This window comes from Cupressus sempervirens, chromosome 5 (genome assembly GCF_028749045.1).
Source record: "Cupressus sempervirens isolate cs-2001-9-10 chromosome 5, ASM2874904v1, whole genome shotgun sequence".
Lineage (NCBI taxonomy): Eukaryota > Viridiplantae > Streptophyta > Pinopsida > Cupressales > Cupressaceae > Cupressus > Cupressus sempervirens.
Genome location: NC_143122.1, coordinates 393,503,684 through 393,520,184, shown reverse-complemented (window position 1 = coordinate 393,520,184; position 16,501 = coordinate 393,503,684). Strand labels below are relative to the sequence as shown.

The following is a 16,501-nucleotide window of genomic DNA, read 5'->3' as shown; positions in this document are numbered from 1 at the left end:
ATGATACATGTGATGATGTTTTTGATGAAAATGGAACAAATATGCCAACTAATGAGTGGGCAAATCCAGGTGCAACAATTGCTCGAGAAGCATTAATGGCTTTTGTAAATGGTGATATGAATAATGTAAGCATGTAGCACTGTTAAGAAATCAAAGTTTAATGAGAATTTGACTCTATTTTGAAACAATTTATATTTTTGTTTAAGTTTTGGTTATTATATGAATACTAGAACTTTGATGTATACAATTCAAATCAATTTACATTATACCTTTCATGCTCACCTATTGTTGTAGGTTTATGATAATGTGTTAATTAGCTTCGCACCCATAAATCAACAAAATTGGTTGAATGTGCGGCAATATTATTTTTTCATGTTGTTTAGTATAACAAAAATATATGAATATAAAAACAAAATTGGTTGAATGTGCGGCAATATTGTTTTTTTCATATTGTTTAGTAGAACAAAAATGTATGAAGATAAATACACAAAAATTGATAAATGTGAAATATCATATAATTTTCAAACAATACGAACAATTATTTTTTCAATTTTATTATATTTAAATAAATTACAATAGACATTGTACAATTTTTTAAAATTAAGTATCATTCTAAATAATTCATATATATATGTATATGTGCAAAGTACACTATTTATAACATTAAAAAATTAATTATGATTATTATAAAACATTATTACCATAAATTTAAAAGTTTAAGCCCGATTTCATTTTCAAATTCATGGGACCACCCGCTTCCTTCAATTTAGGATCTAATCTTTTAAAGCAGAATTATATCTAATGTCCATGGAACCGCTCCCCTTTAAATTTTCCTAAAAAGGCTCAACGGCAGCCGCTCTATTTTTAAGCAAGCGGGTGCCCATGGGACCCAGCCTTATGGTCCTCCTACTTGAATCGGGAGGGTTGCGATTTGAATGGGTAGTCTTCGATCTAATATTTGAATTTCAGGTTGCGAATGGACTAAAAAATTGGGATTATTTTGGTTTGTTTATTGATTTCGTACAGCGAGGGTTTTGACATATTTTCTTTGTAGAAACTGAAGGGACAAACTCGTTACCCGCATTTTTCTTTCAGAAAAAATGGAATAGCTTGCGGAGGAAATTTATCCGAGGCCGATCGCCCGTCTCTACAAATTCTTTAACAGCAGCCGATTTTCATAACGCCGCCGGATTTGATCTGTTTGGCGCAAGCGTTACAAGGTGAACATCAACATTACCAACAGATGAGATCAAAGCAGTACGAATACATTTCTAATGCAAATTCAAACCTTTTCTAACCTAGTCACAAGGAGTACAGTTCTTCGATATTGTGTGCCGTTGGGCACTGCATTTCACACTGCGAGTCTTCGAAGAACAGTTATTGCAATAAGGATGTCAATGCAATCTTATTGTACCGGTGGCAACAAGCGAGGAGCGCTGATTGTGTTGGAAGGACTTGATCGAAGTGGAAAAAGTTCCCAATGTGCTAAGTTGGTCTCGTCATTGAGCAGTCAAGGGTTTCCTGTTGAAGCATGGCGGTTCCCTGATCGCACTACAGATGTGGGGAAGATGATATCTGCTTACTTGTCCAGCAAAGCAGATCTGGATGATAGAACAATTCATTTGCTATTCAGTGCCAACCGTTGGGAGAAAAAATCGTTAATTGAGGCCAAGCTGAAGGATGGAGTCTCTCTAATTGTGGATCGTTATTCATATTCCGGAGTTGCATTTTCAGCTGCAAAGGGACTTGATCTTAGCTGGTGTAAGGCTCCTGAAGTTGGGCTACCTGCTCCAGATCTCGTCCTCTACTTAGACATATCTCCAAAGAAAGCAGCCGAACGAGGAGGGTATGGAGGAGAGAGATATGAACAATTAGACTTTCAAAAGAAGGTTGCCGAGCTGTACAAGGCCTTGCAGGATTCAAATTGGCAGCTTGTGGATGCGTCATTGCCAATAGAGGATGTACACAATGTTTTGAAGGAACTCGCCCAAAAATCTATTACGGACTGCCAAAGAGGCAAGGAAATTTCCTTTTTATGGCCCGCCTAGTGTAAATTGCGGAGATTTTTCTTTTGGATTTCGGACACACGTTTATTTACTATGGGTAGATGGATCTCAACAGCGTGCGGAAGTTAATCAGGGACTATCATGAATAATTTGCTGATTTATATCAACTGCGAGAAGAGCACTACAGCAGCTGTTTAATTTTAAGTACCATTACCATTATGTATTTAACTCTACAGGACATTATCTGTAGTTTGATTTGTCTTAATTAAATCTGCCAATCGTTACAATTCAAACAGATCAATGCGTACTTGATTTCTCTTCTAAAATTTAAATCCAGCAATTGCAATTTTACAAGCTACAGAGTTGTTTTGGCCTTGTTTACCAGAATTTTAGAGCCCGAGTTAAGGTTGGTTGATCGCCTTAAACTAATTTTTTGAGAGCTATACAAAACTAAGAAAATCCCCTATTTTTACCTTTAAAAATTACATAAATTTCCTTAAAAAAAATCAAAATCTTCTCCTTTACCACAAAAAATCACCACTTGATGGGTACGTAAAATAAAGGTTTTACATTAATCGTGTGTATCATCAGCCATTGAGAGCAATATTTTGTTTGTTCTAACCAAAACAAACGGTTGCTTATTGTCCTATTTTTGAATTATTTATTTTTGCTGGAAGCATGCTACATTTCAAAATGTTATAATGACCCCTATTTTTGCACCACACAAGTATCATAGTTTCTTGTTTTGTATGATGGTCTACAATGCACAATTCGTAAGGAATAATTTGAATCTACAGAGTTCAAGTTCTTTGAGTGAAAAGAATCATATAATATATGGATTAGATATTTTGATTCTAATTAAAGCATAGGATCAAAACTATTCCTTGTTTGTGAGGGTAAGATGAGTTAGATCATGATTGCTATATTGGATACTGGACTGTCATATGTATGCAATCTGCACATGTGATTGACTGTAACTTATTATTTAAGGTTCACATGGTATGGTGATATTGTATGTTTATAGTAGTAACATTCATAGTTTGAAAACTCTTTGGACTCGTGTTGGACTCAAAAAGACTCGCGAATTTGAGAATGAGCCCAGTTGACTTGCCACAGACCCATAAGCAAGTCCACACAAGTCATAAGGTTGGGATCTGGAGTTTTTTCTGCAGGACTTGGTCTGAGTCCAATAAACTGACTCACCACTGTTATAACATTTGCAGGTAGTGTTAAAACTTGTTTTCTTTCCACTTTTCCTCACATTTGTTATTTGTAAACATTTATAAACTTATGCTGCTGCTATACATTTTAAAGTTTGAAATTATGAGTATGAATAATTAAATTTCAAAATATTGAGTGTTTAGATTTCATATGACATGTTTAATGTTTAAATTATGGCTCTTATGTTCTCTAATTGCAATAAAAAAAAAAATTTGTTTTTATGTAAAACTACAGGTTTTTTTTTCTTTTGCCGAGCCCTTTCTTGATTTTTTACCATGTATGAGTCCGAGTCCAATTTTTTGGGCTGCCAAGTCTGAGGCAAGTCCAAGTTTTCTAACTATGGCCACATTATCTTTTTTATGGAGAAAGAGTCAAAACTAAGGAACTGAGTCACGAAATACAGAATATTTAAAATTTTCTAACAAATTGGATATTAGAATAATATGGCTGGCTGTGAGAAAAACATGTTTTTGTATTGAATATTATTTAATTGTATTGCAGTAATTATCTGAAAGGATCACTACAGGGTTCCCCCTTCAAACATGTGCATTCATGTGTGCATGCCTGAAGTAAACGTGGAATATGGCTTTCATAACCACAGCCTGCTTGAAGAGATGGTTCAAGGAAAGTTTTATACCATGTGGAATAAGACTGTGATGTCCATCTCTTTACTTCAGGAATATGACTTTAATTTCCACAAATAAATTTTAACAATATTTATCATCCAAAATTCCAATCTATCTAGAGGCTAATACGCTAAGTTGCTGATTAGGGTTTGGGGACGGATTCAAGTTCAGGGTTTGGGTTTGTGGGTTTGGGCAATCTTTTTTTTTTCCCATTTGGGTTCGTGGGTGGGTTTGTGTGTGTGTGTGTGTGTGTGTGTCTATATATATATATATACAAAAAACTAAGAGAAACCCGCGGGTCCTGCTGGGTTCATCGTGGGTCCTCCCAGGTTCGCCGTGGGTTCATCCAGGTTCGCTGCGTGTCCGGGCAGGGTCCTTATTTTGGGCTGTGGGTCTGCTCGGGTTCAACGGACCCACAGTCCAGAATGAGGACCCTGCTTGGACCTACAGTGAACCTGGGCGAACCCAGACCCATGCGAACTCAGACTTGGATCCGGTCTGCAAGGTCTGAACCCGGTAACTAAACAATACATGATTTCATTTAAACTTTACAAGATAAATGACTAAGGAATTCTACTTTAAAAAATCTAGAATGAACAAAGCTAGACATATTGCTCAATAAAACCTGTGATAAGTGAACTGTTCATGTCTGGTAGCTTCAAATTGGATCAACTCAAGAGACTAACTGGAGTTATATATAGTTTATATATATATTATATATGTGTGTGTGTGTTTAAATAATAAATTATTATATTAATAAATGGACATATTCCTTCATGGATTATGCTATAATAGAGGGAGTTGCATTTTGGAAAATATATACCAAGAAGGCAATGCAATTACATATGCAATGAACCTACAAAACTAACATGAACAACAAAATAATAGAGGGAAGAAAGAGAGGGAGGAAAAGAACAAGAAAACTAAAGAAGCAAAACATGTTTTATCAATCTTTTTGCCTAGGTTCACAAAAATTTGTTTTCATATTTACATATCATGTTGTCTTTTATCATTTGATATTTTCGAAAACTGGTCTTGTTATTTGATACTTTCCAAAAAGTTGGTTTCATTAATGATATATTTTAGTCTAGAATGTGATTCTAATATTGACCTATTAATTTTTGTGATGTCCCTTTTTTAAAATAGGATTTAATAATAAATTAAAATATAACACAATTAAATATAGTTAAGTTAATGAAGGGTCAAAAGGCATGAAATGAAAAGTTGTGACTCCCTCAAACATGAGACATAAGAGAGGGAGAAGAGAGAACTTCATTTGAAAAGGGGAGAGAGGAAGGAAGAGAAAAGGGAAGGTGTAAAGCAAGGAAGAAGGAGAGAAAATAGAAATGAGAAGAAAATAAGGCAGTGACTCTTTCAAATGGCAAAAGTTATGAAGGGTTGTAACTCTGTGAAAAGGTGGTAATTATGAAGGTTTGTGACTCTTTCAAAGTGGGACATTATTAAGGCTAGTGACTCTTTCAAAAGACATAAATGATGAAGGGTTGTGACTCATCCAAAAAGTGGTAGTAGTGTAAAGTTGTGATCTTTGCTAATGGCAGCCATGATGAAGAGGTATGACTCTCCCCACATTGGAAGATATAAAGAGGAGTGTTTCGTTTGAGGACATCCAATGGAGAGCAATATTATTCTCAATGGCAACAATGAAAAGTGATCACTCGATTCTAATGAAAGGTGGTGTGGTTTTCATCAATAAAGGAGATTTCATTCCAAACAAACAATGGAGGGGAAACAATAAAAGAGAATTATTAAGATTTTGAGAGAAGACTAAGCAGAAGAATTCCATTTGATAAAGGATATCGATTGAAGAGATCAACCTGATATAAGTAATCAAATGCAGATATTTATACAACTTGTCTCATCTTATTTGAGTAAATATTACATCTCTAATTAGAATTTTGCTCTATTCCATTTTGGATTTGTGAATTTAGGGTATAAGGTGACTCCAAAAGGTGACATACAATTTTCCTCACACTCAGAGCCACAACTTTAACAGTGAATAGTTCAAACTTCAAACAGTTAGAAATGCCTGCATTTAAACAAAAAAAATTATAATCACATGCAAATGAGTATTTTGAATGCCTAGAATAAGTATTTCAATAAAGAAAATCAATGTTTGAGGAGATGAACAGGAAACCCCAGATCTACAAACACTATAAAATGAGTCATAAACTTCACCATTATTACAGACCATTATTATAATAACCATCTTTCTTCTTGGTAGACATCTGAATATGATTATATTACAATGATCAAGGAAAACGTAAGATTACCTACAATTGATAAGAGCAAACACTATATCATCTACCTTAAAAGCTGTTTTCACTGGATGTCTGACCTACATATGATATGAACATTTAGTCCATCTTCATTCATATGGAGTGTAAGTGAAGGCTGATAGGTGACTTCCTTCCCTTCAACAGCTTCAAACTTGAAGAAACGGAGCAGAACAGCAGCAACAATCTTCATTTGCAGGTATGCAAACTCTTTGCCAAGACAGATGCGAGGTCCTGCCTGTAAGTAAATAATGCATCTATTATAAGTTTCACGAAACAGGATGGTCTCCTATCATATCTATTTTCATGTTTAGCTGGCTTACTTGAAATGCTGTGAATTTAAAAGGTGATTGAGATTGGAAAACCCCGTTCTCAAGCCACCTTTCAGGTTTAAACTCTTTAGCATCAACTCCCCAAAGATATTCCATTCTACCCATAGAGTAAGGGACATAGTTCACCAAATCACCTTTCTTCATTCTATATCCATCTGGGAGGGTATCATCAGAATCAACATGCTTGGCATCCTGCAAAGTGCTTGCTCAGTTCTTTAATTAGCACCTAGCCATTTGTCAACCTTTAGTTAAATCAAAATACAGAAAATAGAATTAATAGTAATCCTCAATAGAGAAAGAAACTTAAATTTTAATCCTATTTACAGAAGCAGAATAAATTCTAACCCTCTTAAATAGATGGCATAAGAGAACAATTATTTAGCTATTCTTAAATACCATCCACTTCAACAATTATTTGTGAATTTTAACCAATAAAAAAAAGAAAATTATTTACCGATTTTTGGTGTCAATGAGGTACATATTTGCAATTGAGTAATAGACCATTGAACCAGATGACATTAAGTAGAGTGCAACTATTTATCCACATTTATTAAAGATTGTTTTTCTTAAATTTTAGTTAAGTACAACATATAGTACTTGAAAGAACATAGAAGTCACATGCAACAAACAACAAGATTGCAAGGAGAATGATGTCCATGGCTGATAGAAAAGCCAATAGCTAGTTTCTGCATTAAGGTGTAAGAGAACAACTGAAATGCAGAAGATAAAAAGCATGGAGAAAACATACATAATGAAATTAAATTCTCTTACCACTGGAACAGCTGGGTACAAACGCAATGTTTCTGATAAAGATGCATGAAGATAGTGCATTTTATCTAATACCCTGTGTGTTAGACCTTGAGCAAACATGCTAATAGACTCTTCCAAGGATCCACATTTGTTTTCCTCGACCACATCATGAATTTCTTGAAGAATCTTTTCTTCAGCACCTGGATTCTTGCAGAGCAGAAAAATGAACCAAGCAAGTGTAACTGCAGTTGTATCCCTACCGGCAATCATGAAATTCAGCATAATATCCCGTAGATATTTATCAGATAAATTTTCTGGCCCCTCTTCACTTAATTTAATAAAGCGAGACAGTATATCTGGTTTTACCTGTAAATAATTTCAAAGCCAGTGAAAAGAAAACAAAAATGGTTATGAGTATTGTAAGCTGATGAGAAGAGCAATCTTATTAGTATTTTATTTATTTCTCCATTGCCCTCTTCACTTAATTTAATAAAGCGAGACAGTATATCTGGTTTTTCCTGTAAATAATTTCAAAGCCAGTGAAAAGAAAAGAAAAATGGTTGTGAGTATTGTAAGCCGGTGACAAGAGCAAACTTATTAGTATTTTATTTATTTCTCCCTCACCAACAGGATTATTGTGAATATTTCCTTACATTTCTGTTTTGTGCAGAAATCTCTTGCCTTCTGGTTTGAATGATCTTGTAGATAAAATCATCCACAGTTTTGATGCTCTCTCTCATGATAGCCTCTGATCCAATATTGAAATATCTTTTAAATTTCCAAGTAATGTCAAGATAGCGCCATAAAACCATACCATTTGCAGTATCAAAAGCCCTTGTGAAAGAAGCTTCTGATCCAGCGTTTGACTTTGATAAGCTGTTCATCTCTACCCCAAACCCCACTTTGCAGATTGAATCCATTGTTAATTTCAGTAAGAGATCCTGATTGACAAGCATCCACAATATTATATGGTTATTATCAGCTGCAAATATGAATTAAACTAATGGTTATATAATAAACTAATTTAGTGATGTATTCCTGCCAGGTCTTAGAATACATAATTTCCTGGTAACTAAAAAAATCTACCCATAATTGAGAAAACTTATGCGTAGCGGGTGTCCTATTACTCCATGACGAAATCCTGATGGAAAGTGGTATATACATCAGAAACGAACAGGAAAAATCTGAAATTTACAGTTATAACAGTGAACAATTGGAAACAAAATGATTCACTATGTTAACGTAGTATTAATGTAAGAGTAGGGTCTCATGGTGTGGGCTACTGCCCCAATATTTATGCTGTGGGAGGTAATAAACTTCTTATGAGTACAAATTTCAGCTTCTGTTTGGGAGTGGGATATAAAGTTTCTAGGGCACATTTAAGAGCCACAGCAGAGAAGAGGGATTTTAGGATCAACTTAAGAACACTGGAGAACTTTTCTGCAGGGTAAAAATTTACAAATTGCAAGTCAGACTCCTAAAGATGTGTAGGGATCCTGTGATATGATATCCACATAATCACAGGACAGCTAAACACTCTATTTATTTGATTCTGCTATATGAAAACTCTCGGGGAAACCCTCAACATAGGACTCCATTGCAATTCCACTTAGTTGTTACTTCCATCATTAGTTAGTTTAAAGTATTTATCCCAAAGGCATCAAATGATAGCAGTCATCTTTAGCAAGACTATGTATGGTAATGACTGTTACATCCCACAAACCAACTTCTAAGACACCTTTAGTCTCTATGTAATTTGGACCAGGGTGGGGACTTACTGTTTGTAATGCTTTATTTTGGGGTGTATGCATGTGTCTCAGTAAAACAATTAAGGTAATGATCACTATATGAGTTTGGCTTATTTGAATTTACATGGGCTCTGGAATTATCATGTCAACTATAATTTTATGAATGTATTTATTACACCCTGGACCACTATTTATTTGTTGATGTATATTTGTGAGGAGTAATCATTCGTCTTGTAAGTGACAAGGTGCAAGGTTATGCAAACTCACTCTCAGTTTTTGATAAAGGTTATGCAACCGAACTCATCCCTCAACTGTTTATGTGTATGCCCAGTCCAGGTTAAATGTTTGACCAATTGCAAGAACCATGTAGGTAATATAACGCTTAACTAAATTTCAACCATCTAATTGTTTTGAGTCAGTGATTCTGACAGTACTGAAAGATATGTTTGAATACCATCTCATCTTTATAGTAATAGTATAAATGCCAGACATCACTTGGTAATTGGTAGTATTTAATCTTTAGTGTAAAATTGTGAATGTAATATAATTATAGATATAACATCATGCTCAACTATTAAATGATTTGATCATCAATATATATGGCTTTTGATGTTAAAATTTAAGATCGAAGTTTACATTGACAACGAAGAGGGTTAAGTGGAGTTTGAAGGTTGCTGAAAAGAAAAGTACAGCACTTCAAACTCCAGATAGGGTGCCCAAAGCAAAAAATTTAGAAAATACAAATTTAAAATATGCACTCTACATTTTGGAAAAGAAATGCCAAACTTTTTCAATGAAGGTGACAGAGGTGTTTGGAGAAGAATGAGTAATGGGACATGACTAAAGTTGGGTGAGTTTTTGGTGAATAATGGGGACAGACTTGAATGCAGATGGTAGGATGAAAGCCAATAAATGGAGAGGATAAAAGTTCAAGAAGGGTGAGGTCAATTGGTAGACGTCCAAGTAGAGGGTCTCATACCATACACTGGAGAAGATCACCAAGGTTGAGGGGGCTAAAATTTTGACACCAGACTTGCAGCAGGTACATCTTTACCATTTATTTGCTACTACTCATGATTTTAAATGTTTCTTTGGAAGGAACTGAAGGGCATTACTCCATAATCTCTTTTGATTGACAGCATTGAAAACATAATTGTTGCTTTTTATATATTTAGTCCACCAGTTGCTGAAACCCTAGAACCCTAGTTGCAGACTTTAGCATTAGGGAAATGTGTATTTTCATTAAGGATATCCATGTTTAGTTTTTACATTTTTCGTATTGATTGAACAAAGCTTACAACTTAGCTGCCTTGTAGCCTACATTATTGTAGACTTTTCCAGCCTCGTTGGTAGTCACACCTTACCAATAGAAAGGAGTACCTTGGTTATTGACAATTATATCTCTTCTAAACCAATTATTTTTCTTGGGTATTGTAGATAAATGGACAATAATAATAATTAACTAGAAATAATAAACTATCTAATGCCCAAATAACCTTGACATCATGATTATATTTTTTTTCATGGTCATATGCACTATTTAACATTACTTGTAAATAAGACTTCTCATTCCTAGAAGATAGAATGCATCTCCTTGAATTTTTGTTTGCCATGTAATGAATGAAAAAATTCACAACTTTTGCATTAAGGGTGCTTCTATATGCCTCCCAAAATTGTAAAATCCAAGTACAATGCTATTAGTTGCAGACCCAGATATAGGGGCATGCATATGGCAACCTTTAGAAGATGAGATTGATGAATTGCATGTATTTTAAGACGTTGAGCACTTTGAAAACAAGGAGGAAGGTAGTATAGACTATAGAGTCTAGACAAAGCTCAGGATGGATGGTTGCCCAGTTAGCTTGGGCATCTGTGGATCTTGGGAGTCATAAGGAAAACAAAAGAAAAAAGAAACTTTGAACTGAAAATATGGTCTTTATATATTTGCACAGAAATTTAGATCATGCAATCTTCTAACAAGGAACATCTCGGGTGAACAGATTATAAGATGTATAGGGGATTTTTAAAGCCTACTAGGTTAGATATTTTGATTGCCCATGATTTATGGATGTTTGTTTTATGATGCATGTTGACTGTCATCATCTTAATAGTTATGGGCTGCATGACTGTCCTTTTCTGAGGGTTGTTCTTGACAATGACGACTTTGAGTGTATAGAAATACTTTCTATTCATTTCCATCAATGGGTTTTGTTATTGTAGAAGGTGTTCAATATTGTCATCTTCAACAACATCGTGTATTGTCTTTACTAGTGTCTTGCCACTATCATTTTTGGTGAATCTCTGGCTTATCATAAGTTATTCATCTGTACCTTCATAACATTGTCACTATATTTTGATACTCCACTATTCCTTGACAATTATATGGCTCGTGAGGCATATTCATATCTCATATTCTTTCATGGTTATTCATAAGGGAACACATTCTATACCTCTCTGCATACCCACTGCCACTGTCCCAACAGGTCTGTGTACAACATTTTATCCTCTTTTTACTACTTCATACACTCCTTATCAGACCTAACAATCATTGTCCTCTTCAATAGTGAACATTACTACCATGTCATTGGATCTTTTAGCTCTCTTAATTTCATTTTACCTTCTGTCACTCTAAAATATAACAATATCATTTAATTTATTGGCTTCTACTGACCCGTGGCGTATTTAGCTCCCTCATATCTTGCCATGGTTACTTGTTCACAATTGTTTACTAATAAGCACTAGTATATTATATGATCATTATAGAATTTGAACTATTTGTTAACTGAGTTTATAGATTCATTCTTAGACCTTCAATTCTCTTTGATTAAAATGCATCCATTGTTTTATCTTTACCCTATAGGCTGGCAGGATCAACGTATTGATACCAAGTGCAAATCTTGAGCAATGAATATCTGTAGCCTAGTTGGCATTAAAATACCCTACACATCTTGTAATCTGTTCAGATGAGGCCTTTGTTGTTAGCTGATTGCATGATCCAAACTTCTGTGCAAAAATTTACAGACCATATTTCATATGCTGCAATGCTTGATCTGGTGTAGCCCATGGCATAAATTGGACATCCTGCAACACATGCATGAGGAACATGACACATGTGGTTTAATATCTTTTCATATCTTGGGACAATTTTCTACATAGAAAACTAAACCAATAGAAACAGGAATATTAACAAGTTCACATGTGTACATTTTCAACCCTTGCAATATCCTCTCAACATATATTTTCTGATTCAACTCATGTTTTTGGTATAAACAATCCTCTACAATATTTGGTTGATTGGATGATGATGTACTTCCACTGCAGCCTTCTCTACTTTATATCCTATTATTCCCCCGAGGAGAGGCAGTCCTTGTGAGGAGACATGCCTCTTCTTTAATTGTTTCTATTCCTTGATTAGACCTCTTCAAATTTTATTTATAAATTTAATTGCTGTTGATTACTGCTGCTTATTATCAATCTAATTGCTGTCATTATTAATTGATTTCTGACTTGTAGTCAAGATCACTGACTTGTATATATTCATTCTTATTTCCTGCTATTGAAATCAGTGTCTTCTTTTGAGGTGAGGTCATGACAGTCCGCTCTTCCTAAATTTTCTTTCCTTCAAACAAGTTCAGATTTGGATGGTTCAAGATCTCTTCTTCCCATGAGCATCTTCCATAGGTAGGCCCTTACATTTGATCAGACTTTGAAAATGGTTTTATTCCTCAATTGCTCTGCCCTCATATTAAGAACAGCTCCAGGTTCCGAGGTTAGTTTACCCTCATCATCGAGTCGTGGTAACTCCACACATGGTGTAACTTGTTGTTCTAGCACTTTCTTGAGTATGGACATGTAAAAGACATTATGAAAATGACTATTTTTGGGCAACTCTAGTTTGTAAGTGTAGTGTCATAAATTGTAAGCATGTAAAACTGTGGTCCTTAACTAGGCCCCATTTTAGTGTCCAAGCCTCCATGCATCATTGGCCTTTTTGCTGTGCATTTAATTAATAAATATTTATATATATGCCTTCTCTTTAATTTCTATGAGGGCCCTTAAATTTAGGTGTGCCCCTATAATTATTCCATTTCATTTACTGCATTTTGTGTACATTCGCCCTATTTTATTATGGGCAGCCTCTTGTATTTATCTCGATTTGTTACCTTGACTTCGTGTGCATTTTCAGAATCCTAATATCCTAATTGAACCCCGACATAAATTTGAGCTCAAAATTTCTGGTATAGGGCGAGAATAACTCGTCATATACTGCGTAGCTTGTGCCCAAGTTTGAATTGGAGAAAGACCTTGGGATTTTAGCGAGATCCTTAAATCCTAGTTGGCCTTCTTTAAGTTTTGGGCTCCAAAATAGCTAGGTGAGGTACTTGGAGCAAGGATTTCAATATCGAACCACTCAAGCTATTAATTCAAGGAGTAATCAAGGCAATATATTCACATTGATATTCATTCAAGCATCAAGCATGGAAGACAAGGAGTAATGTCTAGATCAAAGGCATATGTGAAGTCATCTATGTTCTTCCTATCCTCCATCCAAGGTCAAAGACAACATCACAGATTACTTTCAAGCATCTTCATAAGTGATTCCAGCATACGAACATTTGTGAAGATAGTGCATCTTATCAAGCCTTTGTTACTAACAACACACTTCCCCTTTTCAAGCATTTTGATTCAATTTTAAGGTTAATTCCTAAATGGGGGTTTCACCAAGGTAAAATCCTTTTCACCAACATATTTCCCATTTTCTGGATGTAGATGGCAGGTGATGTAATTGGCTACATGAAAGTCTGATAGAGAGCAATAGTTGACTAAAGTTTCATTAGAAGTTGTCTGGTATAAGGTGAGTCAAACTCGTCCTGTACTTCCTACTCGCCCCTGATCCTTAGAGGTACCCCATACTTGCTATTATGGACTGCAATTCAGATTACAAGTCCATTTCTATTCTGGTTTTTTTGGATCTATTTATAGAATTGGGTCTAGAACTTTTGTCCATCTATATGCTTGAATACCTCATTTCTCATTCCATGTTTGGATTTCTCTTTCCAGTTTGCGTAGTCATCTTTTAACTCCTCATGGCGAAGGAATCCTTGCATCCTCTTAGTGCTTGAGCCTCCTTGAGCCTAGTGGACCACCCTTCCATCCAATGTATGAAAGCATTTAGGTGTCATCTTCTTAGTTAGATCATTTATCCTAGCAATTGCTCCTTGCACCTATTTTCTTTCATCATAATAAGCTACTTCACCCCCTTCCTCAAGATTTATATGGTTCATAAAATCAGGCTTTTAGTTTTTATGCTCTACTTACCTTGATTGAAGATTGTTTATATGTTTGTAGCCATAAAAATACATCTCCAACAACAAATGTTTTCTGGATGCAGCTTTGATCAGCATGGATCTTTTGTTGATTTTCTGCTTGATGCAAATTGTCTTTAAGGGTATTCACAATGTCCATATTTTGTTGCATGGAATCTTTAGCCCTTGGTTATCACATTTCTTGTGAAAGAAAATTTCCAAAGAAGGTTGGCTCATAACCATACAATGCTTTGAAGGAACTAATCTTGATCTACATGTGGTAAGAACTCTTGTAGCAATATTTTCCAAGGTACAACAATTTTATCCATGCATTCTATTGGTCAATGACATGATTATCAAGTAGCCCTCTATCCACTCATTGACAATTTCAATTTTCCCATTTGTTTGAGGGTGATAACTTGTTCTAGGTGTAAGTTCAGTCTGCACTAATCGTAAGAGCTGTTTCCAAAATAAGCTAAGGAATCAACAATCTTGGTCATTGTCAATGTTCCTTGGAAGACCATGTGATTTGAAGACTCCTCTGAAGAATATTTCCATTATTTGTGGAGCTTGATGATCAGCCGATATTGTTGTGAAATGTACGTATGTTGATCCACTACTTCATAGATGCAATCCTACCCTTGAAATTTAACTAACCTTGTTATGAAGTCCATGAAGATGCTTTCCCATTGTTAATTCGGAATTGGTAAGGGTTGTAGAAGACTTTTTGGGTGGCTTTGCTCAATTTTGTTTCTTTGATAGGTCATGCAATCTTGCACATGCTTCAAGACATCTCCCTTAAGGCCCTTCGAAGAGTATTTTTCTTCTATTTTTTTGTAGGTTTTATAGTACCCTTGGTGGCCTACTAAAGGATTGTCATGATATTCCCTAATGATCTTATCCTTCATCCTCGAGTTGCACACAAGGAATATCCTGTTTTTATATTGGATAAGCTCTTTCATTACTTTATACTCTTCATTGGGTAAATCCCCCTCGAGGATACCATTGGCCCATGGATCTTCGACATATTCTTCAATGATGTCATTCTTTCAATTTGTAGAAATGTTTGTTATGGAGTTCAAAGGCATTGTCCTGTCAAGGCACTTGCTACCTTGTTATCTACTCCTTTTACATACTCAATATTAAAATTGTAAGCTTGAACTTAGCTTATCCACTTCTGTTGCCTATTATTTAGATCTTTTTGATTCATGGAAAACCTTTAGTATCTATCTTGACTCTTGACATTGAATTTCTACAAAGTATTGGCTAAACTTAGTCTTGACATGAAACTGGGATCATTAAGATGAAGCAATGAAGATTGATTTGAAATCAAGGGTCAAGATTAATCCACAAAAGCCCTAAATAGGGTTTCCATAACCATCTACTACAAATATTAAATGCCCACCCAATTACAATTAAGTACCACCATGTGGGCCATTAAAAAAATTACATCTATTTCATGGACCAATGAGAAAGTTTAAATCAATAACAACAGGATAAGGATGGATGACACATGGGCCAATGAAAAGAGTGCCCATTGTAGATATAACACCTTATTACCTTGGGAAATGTGTTCCTTAGCCTCATCCTTTTTTCACATTCAACGAATCTGGACACAATCTCATCAAATTGTCTCCATGTGACACTTGGCATGTTTTTATTGATTGAGGATATGGCTGCCATCTCATCATTTCTAAAGCTAGAAGGCAAACCACCACTTGTAAATAATTGTTAAATTATTAGATGATAATTTCAGTAAGACTTTGAACATTATCACAAACTTGCTATTTTTAATTTCCAAGAACAAAATTCTATTGGGTAATTTAAATTGAAATCTTATCTCTTATCTCTAAATTGATTTACAACCAATAATAATTAGCAAGATTGCCATTTGAATAAATTCAATGCAAGAATGGATAAAGTCATATTTAAAATCAATCCATATTTTGCAAAATTGAAGGTAAATTTTAGTCTCATCTCAAAATTTAAAACCCATTTTCATTTTATTATTTTATTTTTTGAATTTTTGTCATTTTCTCTCTCCACGAATTTTTAAAATAAAACAGATACAAATTGTGTCTTATCTTAATTTGAGATTAATTTCCATCCCAATTAATGCCACAAGAATCAATCTCCCATTGCTTTATATTATTAAATGCTTGGTCCAAAGCTCAATGCAAGGTTTAGTTACATTAAATGTTTATCTTCTAATGGTAAA

At 34.8% G+C, this 16,501-nt stretch overlaps 2 protein-coding genes across 4 annotated transcripts in view; one reads left to right on the top strand and one right to left on the bottom strand.

Annotated features, from left to right (window-relative positions):
* The first annotated feature begins 857 nt into the window (after nt 1–857).
* LOC149556458 (thymidylate kinase-like) lies at nt 858–2,301 on the top strand. The gene has a single exon (XM_089830771.1). The coding sequence runs from the start codon at nt 1,275–1,277 to the stop codon at nt 2,046–2,048; it is 774 nt and encodes a 257-aa protein (XP_089686897.1). The 5' UTR covers nt 858–1,274; the 3' UTR covers nt 2,049–2,301.
* A 3,642-nt stretch (nt 2,302–5,943) lies between these two features.
* Nucleotides 5,944–16,501, bottom strand: part of LOC149556456 (cytochrome P450 704C1-like) — a 92,893-nt gene continuing 82,335 nt past the window's right edge. For 2 of the 3 annotated variants that reach the window (XM_089830767.1, XM_089830768.1), the window contains 4 exons: nt 7,883–8,170; nt 7,251–7,595; nt 6,471–6,671; nt 5,944–6,385 (listed from right to left, as the gene is read on the bottom strand). In XM_089830767.1, the coding sequence (XP_089686893.1) occupies nt 6,194–6,385; nt 6,471–6,671; nt 7,251–7,595; nt 7,883–8,170 (1,026 nt within the window). In that variant the 3' untranslated portion in view covers nt 5,944–6,193. The remainder of the gene's footprint in view (nt 6,386–6,470; nt 6,672–7,250; nt 7,596–7,882; nt 8,171–16,501) is intronic. The other variant, XM_089830769.1, reaches the window with a different exon arrangement.